General features: G+C 32.2%; 7 protein-coding genes and 1 pseudogene across 7 annotated transcripts; 6 read left to right on the top strand and 2 right to left on the bottom strand.

The window, feature by feature from the left end:
* Positions 1-1429: 1429 nt before the first annotated feature.
* On the top strand, positions 1430-2066 carry LOC106340896 (defensin-like protein 4). The gene is made up of 2 exons (XM_013779731.1): positions 1430-1564; positions 1719-2066. The coding sequence occupies exons 1-2, from the start codon at positions 1498-1500 to the stop codon at positions 1943-1945; spliced, it is 294 nt and encodes a 97-aa protein (XP_013635185.1). The 5' UTR covers positions 1430-1497; the 3' UTR covers positions 1946-2066.
* Positions 2067-5553: 3487 nt separating this feature from the next.
* On the top strand, positions 5554-6165 carry LOC106337457 (defensin-like protein 2). The gene is made up of 2 exons (XM_013776565.1): positions 5554-5659; positions 5813-6165. Exons 1-2 carry the CDS (start codon positions 5593-5595, stop codon positions 6046-6048), a joined length of 303 nt encoding a protein of 100 aa, XP_013632019.1. The 5' UTR covers positions 5554-5592; the 3' UTR covers positions 6049-6165.
* Positions 6166-6284: 119 nt separating this feature from the next.
* Positions 6285-7033, top strand: LOC106337456. Its single transcript, XM_013776564.1, has one exon. It carries the CDS (start codon positions 6399-6401, stop codon positions 6891-6893), a length of 495 nt encoding a protein of 164 aa, XP_013632018.1. The 5' UTR covers positions 6285-6398; the 3' UTR covers positions 6894-7033.
* A 1165-nt stretch (positions 7034-8198) lies between these two features.
* LOC106341318 lies at positions 8199-8659 on the top strand (annotated as a pseudogene).
* A 432-nt stretch (positions 8660-9091) lies between these two features.
* LOC106339924 (defensin-like protein 197) lies at positions 9092-9747 on the top strand. Its single transcript, XM_013778793.1, has 2 exons — positions 9092-9221; positions 9296-9747. Exons 1-2 carry the CDS (start codon positions 9164-9166, stop codon positions 9505-9507), a joined length of 270 nt encoding a protein of 89 aa, XP_013634247.1. The 5' UTR covers positions 9092-9163; the 3' UTR covers positions 9508-9747.
* Positions 9748-10396: 649 nt separating this feature from the next.
* LOC106337573 (peptidyl-prolyl cis-trans isomerase FKBP16-3, chloroplastic) lies at positions 10397-12535 on the bottom strand. Its single transcript, XM_013776680.1, has 6 exons — positions 12394-12535; positions 11835-12067; positions 11630-11713; positions 11068-11117; positions 10831-10954; positions 10397-10727 (listed from the first exon to the last, which is right to left on the bottom strand). The coding sequence occupies exons 1-6, from the start codon at positions 12431-12433 to the stop codon at positions 10608-10610; spliced, it is 651 nt and encodes a 216-aa protein (XP_013632134.1). The 5' UTR covers positions 12434-12535; the 3' UTR covers positions 10397-10607.
* Positions 12536-17725: 5190 nt separating this feature from the next.
* Positions 17726-20754, top strand: LOC106340507 (glycerophosphodiester phosphodiesterase protein kinase domain-containing GDPDL2-like). Its single transcript, XM_013779377.1, has 5 exons — positions 17726-17828; positions 17914-18607; positions 19184-19212; positions 19309-19341; positions 19439-20754. Exons 1-5 carry the CDS (start codon positions 17753-17755, stop codon positions 20608-20610), a joined length of 2004 nt encoding a protein of 667 aa, XP_013634831.1. The 5' UTR covers positions 17726-17752; the 3' UTR covers positions 20611-20754.
* Positions 20755-22450: 1696 nt separating this feature from the next.
* Positions 22451-23837, bottom strand: LOC106340586 (basic endochitinase CHB4-like). Its single transcript, XM_013779437.1, has 2 exons — positions 23419-23837; positions 22451-22995 (listed from the first exon to the last, which is right to left on the bottom strand). Exons 1-2 carry the CDS (start codon positions 23795-23797, stop codon positions 22592-22594), a joined length of 783 nt encoding a protein of 260 aa, XP_013634891.1. The 5' UTR covers positions 23798-23837; the 3' UTR covers positions 22451-22591.
* Between the last annotated feature and the right edge of the window lie 44 nt (positions 23838-23881).

Here is a 23881-nt window from a genome sequence, read left to right on the forward strand (position 1 = left end):
AATTTTATTAGATATTAATAGTTATTATAATACTTTATATACAAATATAAGGCCATATACAAATATAAGGCCATATAAAAATATAAGGATTTATATAAGAATATAAAATCATTATATCGATTTAAAAAAACTTTTTTGTTTACTATTTTATGTAGTTTATAAATATATAAAAAATGATCAAACATTATTACTCTTTCTATAGTTTCAACAAATTAGTTACCATAAATAATTGTTTGTAATATTATGTAGATATTTGGCAAGTGATATTAACTGTTTATAGACTTATTTTTCTTTTAAATCTAATTAAAAATAAATAGAAATTATAAATTATCGACAATCAATTTATAACAGTTCTTTAAGATTTCATAAATGATCGACACATAACCAAAAATCTCTTAAATGACTTCTCAATTAATATATAGTATGATATCTTATAACAAAAATCTCTCTTTTTTCCGATCCAGTTACTCCAATAGCTTTGATTTTAAGCCCTTATAGATGACTTACAAACTGTTATAATAATTTAAAAATATACAATAAGCCAAGATAAATAATTTGATAAATGTTTTTATAGATGATTTATAAAGCATATAATATGAACTTTAGGAAATGTTAATAGTTATTATGATAATTTATATAAAACATAATGCTTTTAAATAAGAATATAAAATCATTATATTGATTTATATAAACGGTTTTTCGTTTATTATTTTATGTGTGTTTTAAATATAAAAAATGATCAATTTATTTTTCTTTCTATAACTTCAAGAATTAGTTACCATAAATCATTATTTGTAATATTATTATGTAAATTATTTGGTAAGTGATGTTAATTGGTTATAGACTCACCTTTTTTTTTTAGATCTAATTAAAATAAATAAAAATTAAAAATCATCTACCAATCAAATTGCAACAATTTTGTAAGAGTTCACCAATGATCGACACATAAGCAAAATTCACTAAAGTGAATTCTCAATTAATATATAGTATGATTATGATAATTTATATAAAATATAATGCTTTTAAATATGAATATAAAATCATTATATTGATTTATATAAACGGTTTGTCGTTTATTATTTTATGTGTTTTTAAATATAAAAATGATCAATTTATTTCTATTTCTATAATTTCAACAGTTAGTTACCATAAAACATTATTTGTAATTATTATGTAAATTATTTGGTAAGTGATATTAATTGGTTATAAACTTATCTTTTCTTTTTAGATCTAATTAAAATAAATAAAAATTAAAAATCATCAACCAATCAAATTATAATAATTTTGTAAGAGTTCACCTATGATCAACACATAAGCAAAATTTACTAAAGTGACTTCTCAACTAATATATAGTAGAATTTATATTACTGATGGCAGCTAACTCTTAGAATGATAATTTATTACCCCCAACGAATAAGATAAATAGCTTAGTGTACGAGTTCATTTACAGACGTTAACTCCAAAGTGAAACAAAGAAAGTAGAGATATAGAGAGAAGATGGACAAGGCAACGAAGTCGGTTTCTTCCTTAGCTGCATTTTTCATCCTCTTTTTGGTTATATTTGGTAATTAACTAACTCCGTATTTATCACATATATTTTGTTTTTATTTGTGTGATTCATAGTTAATCCAGAAAGTATTTCTCTCGGCGATCTAGTACGTTTCATTATATATGTGATTTCTATTTTCTCAAACATTAGCTATATATAAAATGAGCAGAAATGCCGGAGATAGAGGCGCAGGATAGCGAGTGTCTGAAAGAATACGGTGGTGATGTTGGCTTCGGTTTCTGTGCGCCTAGGATATATCCGACGTTTTGTGTCAAAAGATGCCGTGCGGACAAAGGAGCTCTAGGTGGAAAATGCATTTGGGGACAAGGCAGTAATGTTAAATGCCTGTGCAACTTTTGCCGCCCCGAACCTGGTCAGATTCTAAGTGGCATTTGATCAATCCTGCATGTGTGATGGTGGTTTCTGAAATAATAATGGTGAAAATGGTCCAAGTAATAATGTAGTGAGTATGAAAAATAAAACCGCCGGAAGCATCTAAGGCTTACATGGTTTGATCATATTATATGGTTTGTATCGTGGTAGAGGCGACTAAAATAAGTATCAACTTTCATATTTCACAACTTTGCATATGCCAAAAGAACCCGAGCCAAAGAAAATCTAAAATCCTTCATTTAGCATCTAAGTGAAGATATTTTACTGTGCTTGATTGTCGGTCGACTAATTTATGGGTAATCAACCGTCAGAAATTGAATGTAACTGTGACGTGTTAACAAGAGATTTAAATAGATTTTTCCATCTCTAGAAAGTGCGTATGCGACTTCTGCAGCGACAAACTTTGTGATCAGTTTACCAAGTGTCACTTGAATCCTGCAACAATATTTATAGTACTGATGACAGCTAAATGATTCTTCAACAATAATTTATTGCCCCAACGATAAAGATAAATAAACATAGTACGAGTTCGTTTACACTTTACACATACGTTAACTCCAAAGAGAGTAAGAGTTATATAGAGAGAAGAAAGATTGGCCATGACAACGAAGTCAGTTTCTTCATATTCGCGGCATTTTTCATCCTCTTTTCTTTTTGGTTATCTTTGGTAATTAACTAATTAACTAATTTTTGACCAAAAAAAAACTAATTAACTAATTAACTCTGTATCTATTCACATATATTTGTTGAACATTTTATGATTCACAATTAAAATGATTCAGAAAGTTGTAGTTACATACACTTTCTGTGTTTTTTAAATGTCATTTTAACACTTTTTCCGAAAAATATCATTCATCATTTTTTAATTAAATTTTATATTAATTAATCAACGAATTTACGAGGAGTGTTTTAAAAAATCTAAACTACTCAAATAAAGTATGTAATCCTATATTTTCAAACTCTTAGTGTAGACCTCCAGCCATCATTCTACATTTTTAATGAAGCTTTTCATATAGAACTTTTTTTATCTTTATAATTAACCAATATTTATTTAAATTATTTTATTTAAATAATTATACATTAAATAAAAATATAAAAATATATTTTATCTTTTTTTTTTAATCTATGTGAAATATGTCAAAGTTTTTACGAAAAAATATAGTTACTTCACAACTTTGCATAAGTCAAAAATAAATAAGAAGCAAAGAAATATCTACTTGTTTAAAAAATCTTTCACTAAGCATCGACGTGTAGATATCTGACTGTCGTTCGTTTAATTTATGTTAATTAACGTCAGAAATTACATGTAACTGTGACGTGTGAACAATGTCGTTGTGTCTTGACAGCTAAATGAGTATTTCATAATAATTTGTTTCCCCAGCGTCGCCAACGATAAAGATAAATAACATAGTACGAGTTCATTTTACACATACGTTAACTCCAAAGTGAAACAAAGCCAGTTTCTTCATTCGCCGTAATTTTCATTATCTTTTTGGTTATCTTTGGTAAATTAACTATAATTAACTGCGTATTTATTCACATATATTCGTTAAAATCTGTGATTCATAAGATTGATACAGAGAGTATTTCTTTCAGTAATCGCAGCAAGTTTTGTTATATATGTAATTTATATACTCTCAAGCATTCCATGTATATATAATGAGCAGAAATGACTGAGACCGAAGCGCATGATAGTGAGTGCTTAAAAGAATACGGTGGTGAGGTTGGCTTCAGTTACTGCGCGTCTTTGATATATCCGTCGTTTTGTGACAGAAGATGTTGGATAATTCCAAGCTTGTGGAAACTTAACATATTATTAGATGTTTAATATGTTAAGATAAACACAATAAAGAAACCTAGAAATAGGAAAATGAAGTTTCTATTTAGGTTAGGTTTGTGTTTTCCATATCCCACATGTTAAAGAGAATTGTCTTTCATATAAATATAGATCTAATGGAGAGGTGTTCCATATGATCTGAGAGAAACATATTGAGAACTTTAGTTTTGATTAGTTTCTAAAGCTAATAAGAAAAGTTGTTCTTATAACTCTTTGTGTTTCTAAGAGATCTGAGAAGATGCCGTTCGGAGAAGGGAGCTAAAGGTGGAGAATGCCGTTGGGGAGAGGAGTTTAATGTTAAGTGCTTATGCAACTTCTACGATCAGATTCTAAGTACTGGTATTTGATCATTCCTGCATGCATCATGTTTGTGTAATAAAGGTGAAGATGGTCCATGTAATAAAGTAATGTAGTAATGAATATGTGGAATAAATAAAAAGGCCGGAAGTATCCAAGGCTGACATGGTTTGATCATATTATATGGTTGGTATCGTGCGTGGTTAGAAGCGAATAAAATACTTATCGACTTTCATTCACAACTTTGCATAAGCCAAAAGAATCCTAATATACTTGGTTTTAACTCATGTTTGCTCAATTTTTGGTTCAATACGGTTTCCTCAATCTTCATCTCTAGCATATATTGGGCTTTTAAAACAACACTGGGCTGGGACTAAAAGTAACATTTTTCTTTCGAGAAAACACTTCTAATCTATTAAAAGTGAATGACAAATAGAAATTAACCTTAATTTTTTTCTAATATTTACAATTTATGCCACTGACCTAATCTCTACAACATCTTTACTAATTATTTGTAGGTTTACACGTTATTTAATTAGAAAAAATGATAAGTCCATTAAAATTTTCTTACCCAATAAACTCAGTTTCATCTTTCGAACGACTCACATTCAAATCTCTGCATGATTAGATTAATATATTAGTAAACCAAGAATGTAAAATAAAGTGTCAAAAATTTTACTCTCCATCAATTTTTTTACTATCCTCTTTATATATTTGCTTCGTCATTTTCCTATCTATCACGATCATATATATTAGTATGTTGTTTTGTGGGGAATGAGTGACGACTTTAATTAAGCGGGTAAGACCGTAAGAGTTCTTCGATGAAGCTTTAATGCTGGATCTTCCGTAGCATACAAGGGATTTGCGTTTGAAAATGACGTGATCATCCCTTATATAAAATACTAATCTTATATGCATGACAAGAAAACTTGGTCACTTCTTTGTTTAGTTATCAATATTCTATTATGATGGTATGATGATATGTCAAATAGTTCACGTTACTGATGTTAACATATATTTACAAATCTTTGTTATGATGTTATTGTTTATATATAGTTATGAATGTGCCACGAATCTTATGTTGAAATTTTTTAATCAACTTAAAATAATAAATAGTTTCATTAGAAACCAGTTTTTTTTTGAACAACATTAGAAACCAGTTTATAATCCCACTTTCAATTAATTGTTTCAGTATAAGTCCATTTATTTATCCCAAACTAAATAACAAAATCAATCAACATAGTTGTAAAGTTCAATTTTTTTAAGACTAACAATATTAAAAACTATATATATTTATATTTTCCTTTTTAACAACCGAAATGATTAAAGCGCATATCAAAATCTAGTTGAAATTAGAAAAAAACAATTGTCACGTTTTTTAATTAGGAATATGGAAAACTCCAAAAGTTGTTACTCCTCATCAATTATTAGAGCTGCATGGCCTCTTTATAACAAGATAAATATCATAGACCATTTGCACATACTTTAACTCCAAAGTGAAAGATAGAAAGAGAAGATGACCATGGCAACGAAATTAGTTTCTTCATTCGCCGTATTTTTCATCCTCTTTTTGGTCATCTTTGGTAAATAAATATCTCCGTATTTATTCACATGTATTGGTTAAAAGTTGTGTGCTTCGTAATTAAAATGATCCAGAAAGTATCTCTACATATTAATTTCCTTATAAATGTGATTTCTATATTCTCAAGTATCCTCTGTATATATATCATGAGCAGAAGTGCCGGAGATAGAAGCGCAAGATACCGAGTGCTTGGTAGAATACGGTGGTGATGTGGGTTTCGCCTTTTGTGCGCCTTTGATATATCCACCGTTCTGCTATACAAGATGCCGTGAGGACAAGGGATCTAAAGGTGGAATATGCGTTTCGGAGGGCAATAAAGTTAAGTGCTTATGCGACTTCTGCCACGACAATTTAAAACCACCTTTTGATCAGATTCTAAGTGGTATTTGAATAATCTTGCATGTGTCATGGTTTGTGTGATAATCAAGGTGGACATGTCCAAGTAATAATGTACTAATAATGAATAAAAGTGAAACAAAAAAAGCCTGAAGTATCTTAAGGCTCAAATGTTTGTTTAGTGCCGAATAAAATAACTCTCTTATCTACTCTGTAGCATCCATCCACTTGTAAGTAAGTTGTATACTTATATGTTAATGTGTGTGACTACCGTCAGATTAATTTACAGTTTCATCCAACGGCTGTGGATGAACATCGATCAATAGTGACGTGTGACCAACAGAGAGTCAGAGAGTAAACTCTAGGTTTAATCACACCACGTAACTCACGAAAAGAGAGGATAGATGGGAATATCAGGTTCAAAGCGAGTCAAGACGACTCTATCCAACTCGCCCGAGTTTCACTCGGCTTGTGACTCAGCGTACGAGGAGTCTCTATCTCTCGCTCAGCATGCTTTCGCCGGCGTTCGCCCCTACCAACTCCTCTCCGCCGCCGCCCACATCCACCGGAACCTCTCCTCTTTCCCTCTAATCATCAGGTGGGTCCCTTCTCCTCCGAGTCAGTCCCAAGTCGACTCAGCCCTCCGAGCCATCGCCTCCCGAGTCACGGCGGCGGATATTCTCGGGCCGGAGGAGTTCAAGGAATGGGCCATCGAGGTTCTCACGGAAACCGTCGTGGGAAACGCAAGGAAAGCGGTGGCGAGTAGGATTCCGTTAGGAATCGCCGGAATCGCTGGGATCGGAGCGGTGACTCGGTCAGGTCAGAACCTTATCGGGGCGGCGATTGGTGTGTACGCAGTTGGAGTTGCAACTTCGGTTTTTCTTAGCCTCTCTGACTAAAACTAAAACATTAGTAGTGTTATGTTTTGTTCTTCACATGTAGTTCTGTTTCAAGGAGTGTACGGAGATTTTCTATTGTAAACTGGTTCTGACAACTGAATTGAGTTTGGTTAATGGACTATGTGATTGTTGTCTTTAAATCTTGTATATATCTGTACCCTAAATTATTAGCAATCACCTCTCTCAGCATATTCATACATTTAATTCCCCAAAGTAAAATAAAAATGAGATTTTAAGACATTACGCAAACTCTAAGCATGATATGGTACTTGTTTAATTTCTTTTGTCGGCAAAATGGTAGTATTAACTTAGAATAGGAGGTTACGTTTAAAACATGTGTTGGCTTCTCATAGGTTGCAGATTTCTTTTAATAAGGTTTTGGGTTACAAGAAGAATGGGTTTGGCTAAACTCACGTTTTTTATAGTTTTAGACATTGGAAGAATTGTAAGAGTGCCATAACTATTTTTTTGGTCGGTTGTTAATTTTATTATTCGTTTTGAAGTACTCAACTTAGAAAGAATCACAATATATGATTTTAAATTTTTTGAATAGCTAAGTATTGATGTTCAAAGTATTAATATATATATATATATATATATATATATATATATTGATCAAGTTAACCAATATCAAGTATTAATATATATATATATTCCTCTGTTTCTGTTTCTGTCCTTAAACTTCACCTGTCCACCATTTGTTGTATTTAAATCGCCTGAGGCATCACCGTTCACCAGTCACCACCAAGCAATTTGTTTCATTTCTCTCTTTCACAACCAAATTTTCTTCTCGTCTCGATAACAAGAACTCTCTCTCTTTTTGTTTTGGCCAAGCTAAAATACTTCCTCCAAATTGCAGTATAGTTTTTTGGTACTAATTGCTTTCATGACTAATGTCATAGCCATATCTCACAAAGACCTAATAAAAAGTAATTGACAAACTCATGAGCCGTATAAAGTGGCTACAGTTTTGAACAATTGATTGAAAAAAAGTAAAAACCAAAACAGTGAAGGATCTACTTTTATGTTTTGAATAATTGAGAGTGTTGAATTATTGGCAAAACGTTTGTTCCCCCGTTCTGTCCATATCTTTTTTATCTGTGGACGTGAAAAATACTACGTGAAAAACGTTTTACCTTTACGACAATATTGATTTTACAAATCAAGAACGGCCCCTCGAATATTTGTTCTTTATTTTGGCTCCGAATATATGTTTGGAATTAATGTATTATTCAATACTTACAAAAAGCATCCTAAGCACTTTACATTACTATAAATATCAATGGCTCATACGTCCCAAAATGGCAAAATAAACATTATCATAAGCAAATGAAAATGAAGTCTATGTCCATATTCCTTGTGTTGTTCGTTTTCTTTCTGGTCGTTCTTGGTAAGTATCTGATTATATTTACCATATTATTACGAAACTGCTATACTCTTACAATTCATAAAAATGTTGACTACAATATGCAGAGTAGCCGGAGAAGATAGAAGCAAAGTTCAAATGCGTGGAGGAGTACGGTGGAAAAACGGGCACGCAATGTAGCACTAAATTCTTCCCAACATTGTGCCGTCAAAACTGCCGTGCTATGAAAGGCGCGAAAAACGGTATATGCATAAAGAAAAACAAGCATACCAAATGCTACTGCGACTTTTGCAAAGAATGATTCGATTTTCAAGAACGTATCAACTTATGGTCTCAGCTTCAACGCATATCAAATAAGAGACCTCTTTCCCCTAAGGGCATCTCCGACCCTCCCCTAAGCCATCTCTAATCCCACTCTATTTTTTCCTCTAAAATAGAATTTAAAGTAAAAATGTTCCAATGGTACTCTATTTTCTATTTTATAATAGTGTAAACCTATTTTTTTACTTTATATATAGAATAATTTTTTCATTTTTTGTTTATCACTTTATTTTTAACTCTAAAATATAATACTTTTGGAACAACATTCAACTCTATTATAGAAAAAAATAAAGTAAATCATTGGAGATGGTGTATAAGCGTATCTACTTCCATATGAATTGATAAATGTATGTGGACCATGTAATAATAATGTCCAACATTTTCATCGACCGTCAACCACTATCACTTTGTTTGTATGTGTTGTATCATTGTATCATTTCATGTATGTTTGGGTTATAAATTTATTTAACACAGTTATATTATTAAAAAAAAAAGTGTATGAAAAAGAGGTCCAATCATTTGCATGTCACTATAAAACATCACTGGCAGATACATCTCCACAATAAACAGTAAACAAAGCAAAATGAAGTCTGTTTACATCTTCGTAGCATTGTTCATCTTCTTCCTCGCCGTTCTTGGTGGTAAGTACATTATTACAAAACTACCACTCTCACAAGTCACAATTTATATAAGATTAACTATAATTAACATGCAGAGTCGCCGGAGAAGATAGGAGCCGACGAGAAGTTCAAATGCCTGGAGGAGTACGGCGGGGACGTAGGTCCCACGTTCTGTAACCCTAAGTTCTTCCCCACGTTGTGTCGTCAAAACTGCAGGAGTTTCAAAGGTGCTAAAGGCGGTAAATGCGAGAAGAAACACAAAAGCAAACCTATCAAGTGTTTCTGCGACTACTGCAAAGACGATTAGATATATTTCAAGAAATCATACACCGCTTATTATTACTGTTTAAAACGCTAAACGCCAACCGCCCAACCCGCTATATATTGCAAGCAAAAGACCCCTTTCCCCTAAGCGTTTTATACTTTGATATAAGTTTATGGTTGTATGTGATTCATGTCATAATGTCCGTAGACGTATAAGTATTATTATCCCCTTAATAAAAGCATACATGTATATGCTAATTTATGATCCAATGATTCCGAACTCGTATTAAAAACGCATTTGGTTTAATTTGATCCAGAGTTCTTCATTAATTTTGCCAAAATACAAACGAATATGCAGTCCTGCTTGGATTTTTGGCACACTATACTATAACATCTATAAATCATACTCAAGCCTATTATCTTCTTTATTTGGATTATATTGATAAATGACAATATCTTGATGGTAATCCTTTTCAACGACAAAAGATTTGGGAAGTTAATATTCTTCACTGAAATGAAGTAGAATGAGATATCATAGAATTTTGAAATGGTATTGCAGATTAAATTTTAGTTTGATTCATTTCTAAATACTAAAAATTTATGACGACTATTTACACTGGATACCAAGAATATAGTAAGCATAATTTGCAAAATAACCAAGAGAATATAAAGCAAATGATGAGCTTCCTTTTAGTCCCATACAATTCCAGGACTTGGAGGCGTTTTAGAATTTTGGCTGGACCAAACTTTCAAGATGAGGAAATATAATAAATAACACAACTAGTAGTGGATGAGAGACTACGAATGAGATTTTTATGTGGATAATGTTTGAATAAACTCTTTGTGATAATCACATATTAAAACATTCACTTCCTCACAAAAAATCTATAGCTCAGACATCTCATGGAATTTAGAACATTCATCTCAAACTCTGAAAAAATGATGAGACTCTTGTAGTCTTGTGTTATCAAACATCATCTTTCTTCAACTATAGAAAACAAATAGAAAGTTTGGGGGTCAAATGGTGAAGGAACTGAAAAGCTTAGGCTTTTTTTACAACAAATAAAAATATAAATGAGACACCATCACATAAAAGCATGTGTATGTATTTTCATATTTTAATCTGAACTTTAATAAAGAGTTTCACTCTTCATCTGACTCGAGCCCTGGTATGTACTCTAAGCTCACATCAAATACAACTGGACTGTTTGGTGCAACTCGTGGCCTCCCCGGAGCTGAGACTAGACCCTTTGGAAACGCCAACTTATGATTCACAGAATCAAAATAAACATAAATTAGAAGCTTGGTTACCAATAAAGTCCATAGCAATGATGATTACTATAATCTTGATGAGAAAGGAACTTACAGGCCCTGGAATGTAGAGTCTGCGTTTGCCACCAGCTTTCATAGTCAAAAGTCCTTCATCAAGTCCCTTGATCACCTGGCCAGACCCAACTCGGAACAGATATGGTAGACCTTTCTCCAAAGAACTGCAAGTTAAATGAATGTCACCATTTGATGATAGTAGATTCATTCAGTATTAAAACATACAATCAACATCAAAGTGTTTTGTTTTATCTATATATGTATTCAGCAAGATCACCTGTCAAAAATCTGCCCTGAAGGAACCATAGCTACATAGTTAGCAGCAACCTGCAACATTTGAACCGTTTTATCTCAGCAACAAGCAGGACCGGTCCTGAGCATAGGCCGGTGAATCATTAGCCTATGACCCCCAAAATTTTAAGATAAAATTTATACTTCCTCTATATCAATATAAATGATTTTTTAAGGTTTTTGCACATAGATTAAGAAAATACAAACTTTTCTACAATTTACCTTGGTTAAACAAAAATATCATTAAATGAAACTAGTTTAACCAATAAGAAAAAAGACTATTTTGTAACTGGTCACAAAATTCAAATGCTATTAAATTATATCTAGAATAGCGAGAACATCAATTATTTTGCAACAAATTTTTTTTCTTTAAACCCCACTTAAAGTGATACGGAGGGAGTATACTTTTATCAAATTGTTTATAGCCTCCAAAATTTCAAAATTTCAAAATTGTATACGGAGGGAGTATACTTTCTATAGTATACTTTTAGGCACTGGCAACAAGGTTGAGAATATGGTTTCATGAAAGCTTGATTCAGTTCCTTTACCTGATAACCAACAGGGGGACTAGGGCCTTTACCAACTTTGATATCTTTATACTGAAGCCCTGACTCTGTAGTTACCATTGGGACCTTTATTCAATCAAAAACCAGCAAGAGAATCCAAAGGCAGAGTCAATTAACAATGTCATGAACTCAAAAAGATTCTATGGAAAATCCAAAAGGTGGGTTTTGTGTTGTGATCTCACCATACATTTTCAAGCTCTTTCTCGCATTCAGCTTCACAAAGCCTCGGTTTATCCTCTGGAGGCAAACCAGCGGCATAAGCCGCAGGCAAGTAGTTCATTGAGAGTCCTGACACGCCGAGAACCAATAGCATTGCGTCTCTACGGCTACAGCTTTTGTTTCTTGTTTCTGAAGCTACGATGACTCTTGTAGATATACATCTTGGAGTCTTGATGGTTGTACCGTTTCTAGATGCTGAACCTAAAATGCATAACAAGAATCTCAGATTCTCGAAACCCAACACACAAGTAAACATTACAATTGCATTTGTTCAAGCCATGGATGAAACCGGTTTAGTCTAAACCGAGAAAGGTGAGATCTTTCAATGAGATTAGTGACTTAGCAGAAGAATAAAAACAGAGGAACAATCTTCTAAACAAAGAAAGGTGAGATCTTTCAATGAGATTAGGGACTTAGCATAAGAATCTATGGAACTGAGACATTCAAAGCTCAAAGTAGATTAAAAACAGAGGAATAAAAATCTCGTCTTGGAGAAGAACAGCTCAGAAAAAAACAGAGGATCTTACCTAGTGGTAGAAGGAGAGATGGAGACGAAGAAGCTGCCATTTCCGTTTTGGTTTAGCTCTCGAGAGAAGATTTGAGGATTTGGCAATGTGGCAGAAGAAGCTGAGGAGTTCAGTGGATAACGATATCTCTGGTTTTGTTTGGTCTTTGCTGATTTGGCTCGTAATCCTCTTTGTTTTGTTCGTTGAGGATATAGGAAACATAAACGTCAGAGAGTGGAACATCCGTGAGCTAAAACGGCACGTATTTTGTTTTCCCACGATGGGATATAGTCCCTTTTCTGTAAACGGCGTCGTTTCATATTCTTTATTCATCTGACGCTTGTATTAGAAAAGCATGCATGCGTTCCTTGGAATTGTATCAATACCGATAGTTTCAATTATATACTAGATTTAGATCCGCGTAATCGTGGATGCGTTTGTTTTCACTTTTCTATACATAAATTATTGTTTTTAAACATTAGTGGTATATATTTTTAATGTTAATCATATACTTAAATGTTTGTATAACTATTTCAAATACAATAATTTTATAATTTACATGTTATAATTAATCAATTGTTTAAAACCATATGTATTTTCACTTCTTATTATATATTTATCTTATTATACTTGTATTTAGTTATTAAGCAAATTAATATATTCATGAGAAAACCTATTTGAAAACTATTTTGCATTTACTTATGCTAAATTCTGACCCGTGTTTCAAAGCTGTATTTCTTTTTACTAATATTTTTATACTTCTTCATTTTAGATAATATATTATTTTATATACAAAAGTATAAGATATGTTAATTTTTAGACATGTATTATATGGTTTGCTAATTTTAAGTCGTTCTATCATCATATTATATTTTTTAAATAAATAATTTATATTTATGAAAATAAAATTTATTAATTTATCAATTGAATATACTTTTATCATATTTATTTAAGTATAATAATTGTATTTTAACATGATCATGACTATAAAGTAGATAAAATAGGATATAATTTATTTATTTTTCATTTTATAAACGATAACTTAAAATACATTAAATTATTGTTTATAAAATGATTGATTATGATTATATAACATATAAAATATTACATAATTTTTTATTTTTCATTTTATAAACGATTACTGAATTTATTAATGTATAATAATATTTTAAACTAATTTCAAAATTAGTGAAAATATTTCAATATAATTTCGAAAATGAAGATCTTGTAAAAATCTTTTAAAACAGATTTGTTAGAATTTTAAAATAAATATATTGGCTCGTAATCCTCTTTGTTTTGTTCGTTGAGGATATAGGAAACATAAACGTCAGAGAGTGGAACATCCGTGAGCTAAAACGGCACGTATTTTGTTTTCCCACGATGGGATATAGTCCCTTTTCTGTAAACGGCGTCGTTTCATATTCTTTATTCATCTGACGCTTGTATTAGAAAAGCATGCATGCGTTCCTTGGAATTGTATCAATACCGATAGTTTCAATTATATACTAGATTTAGATCCGCGTAATCGTGGATGCGTTTGTTTTCACTTTTCTATACATAAATTATTGTTTTTAAACATTAGTGGTATATATTTTTAATGTTAATCATATACTTAAATGTTTGTATAACTATTTCAAATACAATAATTTTATAATTTACATGTTATAATTAATCAATTGTTTAAAACCATATGTATTTTCACTTCTTATTATATATTTATCTTATTATACTTGTATTTAGTTATTAAGCAAATTAATATATTCATGAGAAAACCTATTTGAAAACTATTTTGCATTTACTTATGCTAAATTCTGACCCGTGTTTCAAAGCTGTATTTCTTTTTACTAATATTTTTATACTTCTTCATTTTAGATAATATATTATTTTATATACAAAAGTATAAGATATGTTAATTTTTAGACATGTATTATATGGTTTGCTAATTTTAAGTCGTTCTATCATCATATTATATTTTTTAAAGAAATAATTTATATTTATGAAAATAAAATTTATTAATTTATCAATTGAATATACTTTTATCATATTTATTTAAGTATAATAATTGTATTTTAACATGATCATGACTATAAAGTAGATAAAATAGGATATAATTTATTTATTTTTCATTTTATAAACGATAACTTAAAATACATTAAATTATTGTTTATAAAATGATTGATTATGATTATATAACATATAAAATATTACATAATTTTTTATTTTTCATTTTATAAACGATTACTGAATTTATTAATGTATAATAATATTTTAAACTAATTTCAAAATTAGTGAAAATATTTCAATATAATTTCGAAAATGAAGATCTTGTAAAAATCTTTTAAAACAGATTTGTTAGAATTTTAAAATAAATATATCTTATATTTAAAATAAAAACATATCTAAAAATATTATGATTAAAGTATTTTAAAGATTCTATGTATTATTAGTCTTAATAAAATACATTTAATACGATTTCTAAGTGATGGTCCAAATTAAAAAAAATCATACATAAAAGAAGTCATGACTTCGATTTTAATATATAAGATTTGGACGCTACCAAATGACCAATATATATCAATTAGGTGTAACTGATAAAATCATATTGTCAACTTAATTAAACGGATCCTTAAATGACATAAACAATGACATTGTGCATTTGTGCTCCTGCTCCATGAGGAAGATGCTTGTAGTATGATCCTTCGACATCTATGCTGTAAAAGATCAACAAAGATTTTCAAAAGCTATCTATAATCAATCATCAAAGACTATATATACTATATAATGTTTATCAATGATCATATACATCAATTCACGCTCGACCCAGGGGCGAATCTAGACATAAAATTTACTGGATGCATCAAGTGTATAAAATAAATTAGTGGGTGCAATAAAGAGAGTTTTCTATCGTATCTAATATTTTCTACCATTTTACCTTAAAAAATAAACCAAAATTAAAAAAAATAGGGGGTGCACATGCACCCAGTGTGCTGGCCGTGGCTTCGCCCCTGGCTCGACCTTATGCATAAATGGAAATCGTTTCATTGCATTGTTACAATGACATTAGTACACTGGTATGATACTTTCTCTTCTTTGATTTCTTATTATTATATTGTGAATTTTTCAAATTCTTAGAAGACCCATCAACAAAATACGATTATATTTTATGTTTATTTTTAAAAACTGAAGATTAATATAATTTTACGTTGAATCTTTGATAAATTACCAATAATGATTAGTCTTTTGACGACAAAAAAATTAGACCTTTGTTGCCCAAAAATTAGACTTTTATAAGAAAAGCAAAACATACTGATGGAACTTTTATAAATTAGAATTTTATAAGAAAAGCAAAACATCCGGGTCCTCGGGTCGAGTTCGGGTAGGGTCTTGTCGGATCCGGGTCTTTTGGGTCCTGAAAATTTGGATCTATATAGGTACCTATAATTTTTCGAGTCGATTCCGGGTCGGGTTTTCTCGAGTCTGGATCGGTTCGGGTCTATAATTTCAATACCCATAAAATACTTGTACTTTTCGGGTATATTTCGGATACAGATAAGTTTAGGTATTTAGGATTCGAAAAAGACTCGAAATACCCGAATTGGACCCAAAAACTCATAAAATACCCGAAAACTCCATAAATACTCGAAGAACCGCAAAAATACCCGACAATTTACCAAAAATCAGACCCGGAAATCTAAAAGATACCCAAAATTTTATCCGAATAACCAAATTATAAATTTTTGAAAATCTAAAATTTTACCCAAAATCTGAAATTATACCCGAAAATCGGACCTGAAAATTTAAAAAATATCTGAAATATCAAAAATACTCAATTACCTAAATATACCTAATATATACAATAAATTTCGAGTACTTCGAGTACCCGATCGGGTCTCGGGTAGGATCCGGACCCGCAGGTCTATAAAAAAAAGATCCAACAGGTATTTAGCATGGATCCGGATCCGAACCTATATTTTCGGATCGGTTCCGGTTCGGGTCTTCGGGTCCAGATAAAATACCCATGCCTAGATGGACCCGTAAAGTATATGTTTTGTGTAAAACAAGTATATAAGAGCAGCATTAACCAGGTATATAAGAGGGTTTTTAGGAGGGGAGGGGACCACAAAAATGGGGGAACCGAGGAAGAAAGGAGTCAAATGTAGCCAAATAAGAAACGTATGTAGTGGGGTTTTTTTACTGTGCGCGGGCCCCACTGACACGTGGCGGCCCGCGATTGATTCTTTTTTAATTTTTTTTTTTTTTTTTAAATCGGCCAAAAGAAAAAAAAAAAAAAATTAGAAACCCATTTGGATATTTGGGTTAATGCTGCTCTAAGCCACGAAGACATTTTAGTGTCCTGTTTGTTATGTTACGTAGAAAATTTCCAAACTGGAATAATTGTTATATCTTACATAAAGAGGCCTGTACATAAATTAGTTAAATCATTTTTTAAATGTCGACCTGTTAAATTAACATTCTTTTTCCAACAATAAAATGTTCATGGCTTCATGCACTTGGATGTGAATACAGATATATATATATATATATATATATATATATGGCTGTTGGCTGTTGCTAATAAGTTCACAATGGTAAAAAAAGAAGAAGTTCACAATGGTTAATATATAATGAATATATTTATACAAGAAACTAAAAGAGCTTCACAAGCTTGCCTTTATCTCCTATTCTTTCTCATTTCTAATTTTGTTTTATGATAGATAACAGAGAAAATTTCAACAATAGAGATAAATCTCTTTGAAAGAAGATTGTCCGGACGAAGTAGTCCAAGTGGAAGGACGGGTCTGTGGTGGCAACCACCATCCGGGTTCGATCCCCCCATGCGGAAACTATCCTGCCTCATCTGGACACCAAAGCGGATACTGGGCCTTCGGACTCAGGGAAAAACCTTCCGGGTGAAGCTGGCCTGCTGCCTGACCGGGCCCAGGGATTGACCCGCGAAGCGGGGAACCCTGGATTACAAAAAAAAAAAAAAAAAAAAAAAGAAGATTTGTGCATGATTCGCTAATAATTTTGCATGATTATTTTCAAGTCAAAGAAAATGCCGTGTTTTTGTTTCGTTTTGTCCTTTTGTTTTAGTTGTCAAACTAATTTGCCACTGATTATGAGTTTATGTCCCATTCGTATTCTAGCTAGTTTCCTCTTCCCACCGGCATTGAGCTGGTACATGAGCATTACTAGGTTACAGGACCGGGTCAGACCATGAAGCTTGATTTGATGTACACCTACCAAAACAAAGATCAAAAGAAGAACAAAATTCTCATTTTACTTCTTCCTTGGCAAGTTATATTTTTCTCCCTCGGAAGTTTCTAATTAATACCATGTATAAAGTAGTTAGTTTACAATTAAATAAAGTTTTTATTTCATGTTCTTCATCTTTAACTTGATGGCACTGAGAATTGCGTTGCTTCTCTTCCTTGCTTCACATTTATCGGTCTCGGGTAGGTTACTATATACAAGTTAGTGAGATCTGGTTTAATATTAATCACTATCTGCTATAATCCATTTATTATTTGCATTTTCTAGTGACGTCGAGGAGCTTTACGATAGAAAACAAATGTGACTTCACTATATGGCCTGCGACCTACAACTACCAGGGCTCGGTCGACACAACCGGTTTCATTCTTGAAAAGGGAGAAAAACGTACCATCAATACGACGTCGTCATGGAAAGGTTATTTATGGGGTAGAACGCTTTGTTCCAGAGACTCATCAGCAGGGTATTTCTCATGTATCACCGGAGACTGCGACTCCGGCACTATAGAGTGCTCCAAAGAGGCCGTGCCTCCCGCAACTTTAGCCGAGTTTAACCTAGTTTCTGACGGTGGTAATGACTATTACGACGTCAGCGTCATCAATGGTTACAACCTCCCTGTGCTTGTAACACCGGAGAACGGATTGTGCAAAAGCATAGGATGCGATATTGACATTAAAAAGACGTGTCCGACGGAGCTGTGGATGCCCGACATAAGATCCAACGATCCATACGCATGCAGGACATCGTGTCAGAAAAACCAGACGAGGGAGCTTTGTTGTGTCGGACATTACCAGGAAGTTGGCATACCACCGCAAGAATGCAAGCGGACGATTTACTCGGAGACTTTTAACCGTACGTGCCCAGGCGCTTATAGCTACGCCTACGACAGTAATAGCAGCACGTTCACATGTCCGTACTCCTCCAACTTTGTCATCCAGTTTTGCCCTGGTCCCAACAGAACCACGTAAATTCACATCCCCTCGTCTCTATTTCAATTTTTAAAGAATTTATATTTATATCCATCACTCTCATCATTATGGTTTACAGTATTATATCTTTTAGTGTGTAAGGTTATATAAAACGCTGACAGTCGTTCTAAAGATAATTTTAGGTGAACTTTATCACTTAGATGCACTATGCATGTGTAGTTTAATAATAGTTGTAACCAACTTAGAGTTAATTTAGTTGATAAAACTCTTTGATTATCTATTAAGCTATAAGGAGTCATATGATCAAGTCCCTTTTAGAGAAATTTCCTCTGTAAAGGAAAGTGAATTTAAAATGGTTTGGGTATTGCCATGCGGTTCCAGAACCTCCTAATCATTAAAAATAGTTGTACTAAAAGTAAGTCAAGTTTGGTAGAACTCATAATGTTGACCCCAAGAAAAAGGCAACATTCATGTTTACTGGATCCATGTATACATAGTTACTAATCAATATATGAAATCTATAATGGGTTAATAGATTCTTGCACTAAAACAAATGGGTTGGTACTTATATGTATATTGATGCAAGTTACTTGTTGCGGAAGCAATAACAGGATCCCGAAAACTGGAGCAGGAGAAAAAGGTAAGTTTATTCATTATTCGACTCATGTCTCATTGAAAAGTTTGTATATACATTTTCTGTTAATTAATTGAAATCTTTATTTGGTAATTTTTGCAGGAAAATCTTTATTGAAGTTAATACTCATAATTGGTACACTTCAATTAGCCTCAACCGTGTGACATTACTCACCAATTTTTTACTTACTAATTTATGAAGTACCTAACTTTCGAGGCTTATTCTCTTGTAGGAGGTTCATCAGTTTTTGCTATGATCATCATTATTGCGATTGTGATAAAGGCGAAAGCAAATGATAGGAGAAAGAGTGATTGGGATGGGAAGAACATCGAAGCTGTTGTAATGTTAAAAAGATTTAGTTATGTACAAGTCAAGAAGATGACAAAATCATTTGCGGATGTTCTTGGGAGAGGGGGATTTGGAACTGTCTATAAAGGAAAGTTACCCGATAGCAGCCGAGATGTCGCAGTGAAGATCTTGAAAGAGTCAAACGAGAATGGGGAAGATTTCATCAACGAAGTTGCTAGCATGAGTAGAACCTCTCATGTTAATATTGTTTCTCTGCTAGGGTTCTGCTATGAAGGGAGCAAAAAAGCTATAATATATGAGTTCATGCCAAATGGATCCCTAGACAAGTTCATCTCCGAGAAGATGTCGGAGAAAATGGAATGGAAAACGTTATACAACATTGCGGTAGGTGTGTCACGTGGCCTAGAGTACTTGCACAACCGTTGTGTAACGAGGATAGTACATTTTGATATAAAGCCGCAGAACATACTCATGGATGGAGAATCTTGCCCCAAGATTTCGGACTTCGGTCTTGCTAAGCTGTGCAAAAACAATGAAAGCATCATGTCAATGCTAGACACGAGAGGCACGGCAGGGTACATTGCACCAGAAGTGTTTTCCAAGAATTTTGGAGGAGTTTCTCATAAGTCGGATGTGTATAGTTATGGAATGGTGGTTCTTGAGATGATTGGAGCAAGAGACAAAGAAAAGGCTCAAAACTTTGAATCCAACAACAAGTCATCAATGTACTTCCCAGATTGGATTTATAAAGATGTTGAGAAGGGAGAAATCATGAGTTTTTTCGAAGATCAAATAACTGAAGAAGAAGATGAGACACTAGTTAAGAAAATGGTATTGGTGGGTTTGTGGTGTATTCAGACAAATCCGTTTGATCGTCCCTCAATGAACAAAGTCGTTGAAATGCTAGAAGGAAGTCTAGAGGCTTTAATGATTCCACCAAAGCCTCTTTTATCAATACCTGCAATAACAGCTCAAAGAAGTGCTGGTGAAGTTCAGGACACTTCAAGCTTCTCGAAACCGAGTCAAGATACTTCACTTTATTCCGAAGAAGCACTTCAAGAGATTACAGAAGAGTATTACTTAAGATCTTCCTAAACCAAGGCCGGAAAGTAGGATCATGGAATCTTCGTACCGGTTCGTTGATGCAATCCAAGTTAGATTTAGTATTCAGTTATTCACCATTGATAATTCTCGTGGGAATGTAACCCTAAAATATTAATTCTTTTGTTTCATAAATAGTACTCCTCCGTTTTATAATATAAGATGTTTTAAAAAAAAATGATGTTTAAAAATATAAAATGTTTTGATATTTTTAAGGTATTTTAACTTTAATGAAAATTGGTCGACCAATAGTATTTTAATATATTATTTATAATTGATTAATTTATTTTAAATTTATACTATTAATGATGTTATCTTTTAAAAAGTTAAATTTTTTTAGTTATTGTGCTTTAGACAAAACATCTTATATTGTCGAACGGAGAAAGTATCATTTTGACATTTTTTTGGTATACAAAGAAAATCATCTAAAATCCTAATGCAATTATATTTAATTTAAATTTAATATCAATGAAAAATGCATTTATTTTATAAATAAATTTATATATTTCCTCAATACTATTAATTAAATAAGTCTAATTAATAACATGTGATCTTTTAAATGCAGATTGAAATGATATATATCACATAAATACACATGATATTAACGACACTTTTTATTGATGAGAGGGACTAAGGATCTCCATGGTTGATAATGGATTGAAAGTGCAAAACAAGCAGATCAAATATAATAAGTGTGGTCAGTTGATAATAGTATTTTTATTCAATGACAAATCAATAAATATATGGATATTATGCAAAAGCATCTCATATTTACACGTAAATATCTCAAGTTTTGAAATATTTATATTTATTATTTCTGTATTACTATATAAAAGTTTTTTTTTTTTGAGATTTCCATAAAAATACTATGAAAGTGAAAAGAGATGTTCTAGTCAAATAAAATATTAAGTGGGGGTTATTGGTTCTGGTAGTTTAGTAGATTTATAAATTTTCTTTATATTTAGAAATCTTCCATAAATACAGTGATTTTCAAATCAAATAAAATAGATTTGAGAATTACATATGAGTATTTTAAAATCAAATCAATGAATTGTTATAAATCAATGGATTTGTAACTAGACCTTATAAATAAAGCACTACAAGAGAACATTATGTTCTCCGACTGCAACTTCCAAAAACATGGATTGTCAAAACAAACTTTTCACGGCATCTCTTCAGAAATTTCAGATCAAACTATTTTTTCACCATGTTATCGGAAGTTTGATCGGATCAAAAGTAAAAATTTCTGACAAAACAGATTTACTTGTCATCTTTTCAGAAATCTCATCGGAGTATTCTCGGAACTTATCGACGACTTCATCTTCTCCACCATTCATCATCTTTCTTGCCTCTTTTTCATTTTGCTAAGCATCAAAAGCTGGTCGCACACAATTGGTGGGGATACGTTCATATGGAATACATCTCTCTCGTTGCATCTCTTTTTCATTATCGTATATATGCATTATATATGCATTATACAATATGTTGTATGGATATGTGCTTAGTGCATGGTTTTAACATGAGCAAAAAACAATGTATAAAATTTGAAGTAATGCATCAAACGTTGTTTGTTGGGACACAAAACTATAAAGAATAAAAAAAAATAATATAAAACAAATCCAACCAAAATAACAAAGTTAAACCCAATATTTGATCATTTGTATTTCTCTTAAAAATAGTTACAAATCCAATCAAACCCAGTTTCAAATTAAATCCATACACAAATCTTTATTATTGAATAACACGTGATTCTAAAATTTATTTTAAAATCATAAAACTAATAACTATGGATTTAAATGTGAATTTTAAAATAATAAAACCAATAACACTATATTTAGTTTGGATTTACAAATCCATTAAAATGCAGAAACCAATAACACCCTCTAAACTTACGTTATGTCAATACATTTTTAAATAATGACAAAATAGCCTAGAAAAATGATAGATCCGTGAAGAAAAATCGTTGTTGACATTTCTAGCAAGTGATGTCGGCTCCTGGGTCCACACCCAGCTGTCTACAATAGTCTCTATAGTAACCAGTCCTTGCACTAACAGCACTCGAGTTCCCACCGCTACACTCCACACCATTGATAGCTCTAATGGTGGCTCCAAATCCTTCCTTCAGTACTGGCCTTACACTATTCATCCAAAACCACAAACCCGTCTCAAAAGATACAGTTGAATTGCTACCAACTAGTTCAGGCTGGCCTAGGAGGTCGAGTTTGAGATCCACGCCGCACGCACCGTACATAAAGTTCCATGCTAGTTGGATAGGACCACGACCATAATAGCCCTTTCCCCGTGCACATGGGTATTGCCTGTTGCTCTCGTCGCAGTAGTCCCGCGACGTCCCGTTTACCTCCTCTATGTTGCAGAAATCTAAAGGCAGAGACTTAATATATCAAGCTAATTATGTGGTACCAACTGAGATCAATATTTAATTTATATATGTATATATATATATATATATATGTTTTTTTGTATATGAAGAAGTAATAGGAGTCTAAATATTTAGAAATTTCAATTATTTATTATTCCAAATTTATTGAATTTTATACGTAGCCGCTTTCATCATTAATGAAGACTATTTCTAACTCATTTCTATATTTCTTAGAGATATAAAATTTTATAAAGATGTATTTTGATTTTAAAACTAATTTTATCTCAAAATATAATTAATATTCTTCTATATTGTTTTCTTAAAATAGAGAAAATCTCTTATAATACTCAAATCAAAGTTTATATCCGAACAAACAAGAAAAGGAGAAAAAAAACCTATTGAAAGGAATAGTTCTTACGCACGTTCGGTCTCGTGAGTAAAATGAGCAAACATGGCAGCGATCTCGAGCCTTGTAACAGTGTCAGTGAAGTCAAACGTAGCATTAGCGGCTTTAAGAAAAGATTCACGAGTGTAGAATCTTTTTCCGGCACAGCCATTACGAGCTTGGTTAATAATTCCGTCAAAGAATTTTTGAGTCACAATCTTGTCAACAGGATCTCTACTTGTTCTGCAAGGACCTGATCGGCAACCGGAACCACAGTAAACGTCGGAGGTACCACAAAAACCATGTTGACTGCAGCATAGGATTGGAGAGCAGCCGCAGAACTGCGACTTGGCAGTTTGGGAGTACAAACCGAAGAGGCAGATGAGAAAAACTGATGAGATTTTTGTTAGAGCCATGTTTGGTGGATGAGAAATGTAGGAAGAGCTTGTGATCGGATGTTTGGTTGTTTGGTCATTTAATTGAGATATATACTGGAAAGC

The sequence above is a fragment of the Brassica oleracea genome, chromosome C4, assembly GCF_000695525.1.
Source record: "Brassica oleracea var. oleracea cultivar TO1000 chromosome C4, BOL, whole genome shotgun sequence".
Classification (NCBI taxonomy): domain Eukaryota; kingdom Viridiplantae; phylum Streptophyta; class Magnoliopsida; order Brassicales; family Brassicaceae; genus Brassica; species Brassica oleracea.

Bases quoted from the DNA above. Each gene is read 5' to 3' on its own strand.
- LOC106340896 (XM_013779731.1), top strand. From the start codon at position 1,498: ATGGACAAGGCAACGAAGTCGGTTTCTTCCTTAGCTGCATTTTTCATC. The intron at 1,565-1,718 runs GTAATTAACTAA...TAAAATGAGCAG, and splicing joins CCTCTTTTTGGTTATATTTG to AAATGCCGGAGATAGAGGCG.
- LOC106337457 (XM_013776565.1), top strand. From the start codon at position 5,593: ATGACCATGGCAACGAAATTAGTTTCTTCATTCGCCGTATTTTTCATC. The intron at 5,660-5,812 runs GTAAATAAATAT...TATCATGAGCAG, and splicing joins CCTCTTTTTGGTCATCTTTG to AAGTGCCGGAGATAGAAGCG.
- LOC106337456 (XM_013776564.1), top strand. From the start codon at position 6,399: ATGGGAATATCAGGTTCAAAGCGAGTCAAGACGACTCTATCCAACTCG.
- LOC106339924 (XM_013778793.1), top strand. From the start codon at position 9,164: ATGAAGTCTGTTTACATCTTCGTAGCATTGTTCATCTTCTTCCTCGCC. The intron at 9,222-9,295 runs GTAAGTACATTA...ATTAACATGCAG, and splicing joins CTTCCTCGCCGTTCTTGGTG to AGTCGCCGGAGAAGATAGGA.
- LOC106337573 (XM_013776680.1), bottom strand. From the start codon at position 12,433: ATGGCAGCTTCTTCGTCTCCATCTCTCCTTCTACCACTAG. The intron at 11,714-11,834 runs GTATGGTGAGAT...GATTGAATAAAG, and splicing joins GCGAGAAAGAGCTTGAAAAT to GTCCCAATGGTAACTACAGA. The intron at 11,118-11,629 runs GTAAAGGAACTG...CAAATGTTGCAG, and splicing joins GTCCCCCTGTTGGTTATCAG to GTTGCTGCTAACTATGTAGC.
- LOC106340507 (XM_013779377.1), top strand. From the start codon at position 17,753: ATGTTCTTCATCTTTAACTTGATGGCACTGAGAATTGCGTTGCTTCTC. The intron at 17,829-17,913 runs GTAGGTTACTAT...TGCATTTTCTAG, and splicing joins TTCACATTTATCGGTCTCGG to TGACGTCGAGGAGCTTTACG. The intron at 18,608-19,183 runs GTAAATTCACAT...AAGCAATAACAG, and splicing joins CCTGGTCCCAACAGAACCAC to GATCCCGAAAACTGGAGCAG.
- LOC106340586 (XM_013779437.1), bottom strand. From the start codon at position 23,797: ATGGCTCTAACAAAAATCTCATCAGTTTTTCTCATCTGCCTCTTCGGT. The intron at 22,996-23,418 runs GTGCGTAAGAAC...CTCTGCCTTTAG, and splicing joins TTTTACTCACGAGACCGAAC to ATTTCTGCAACATAGAGGAG.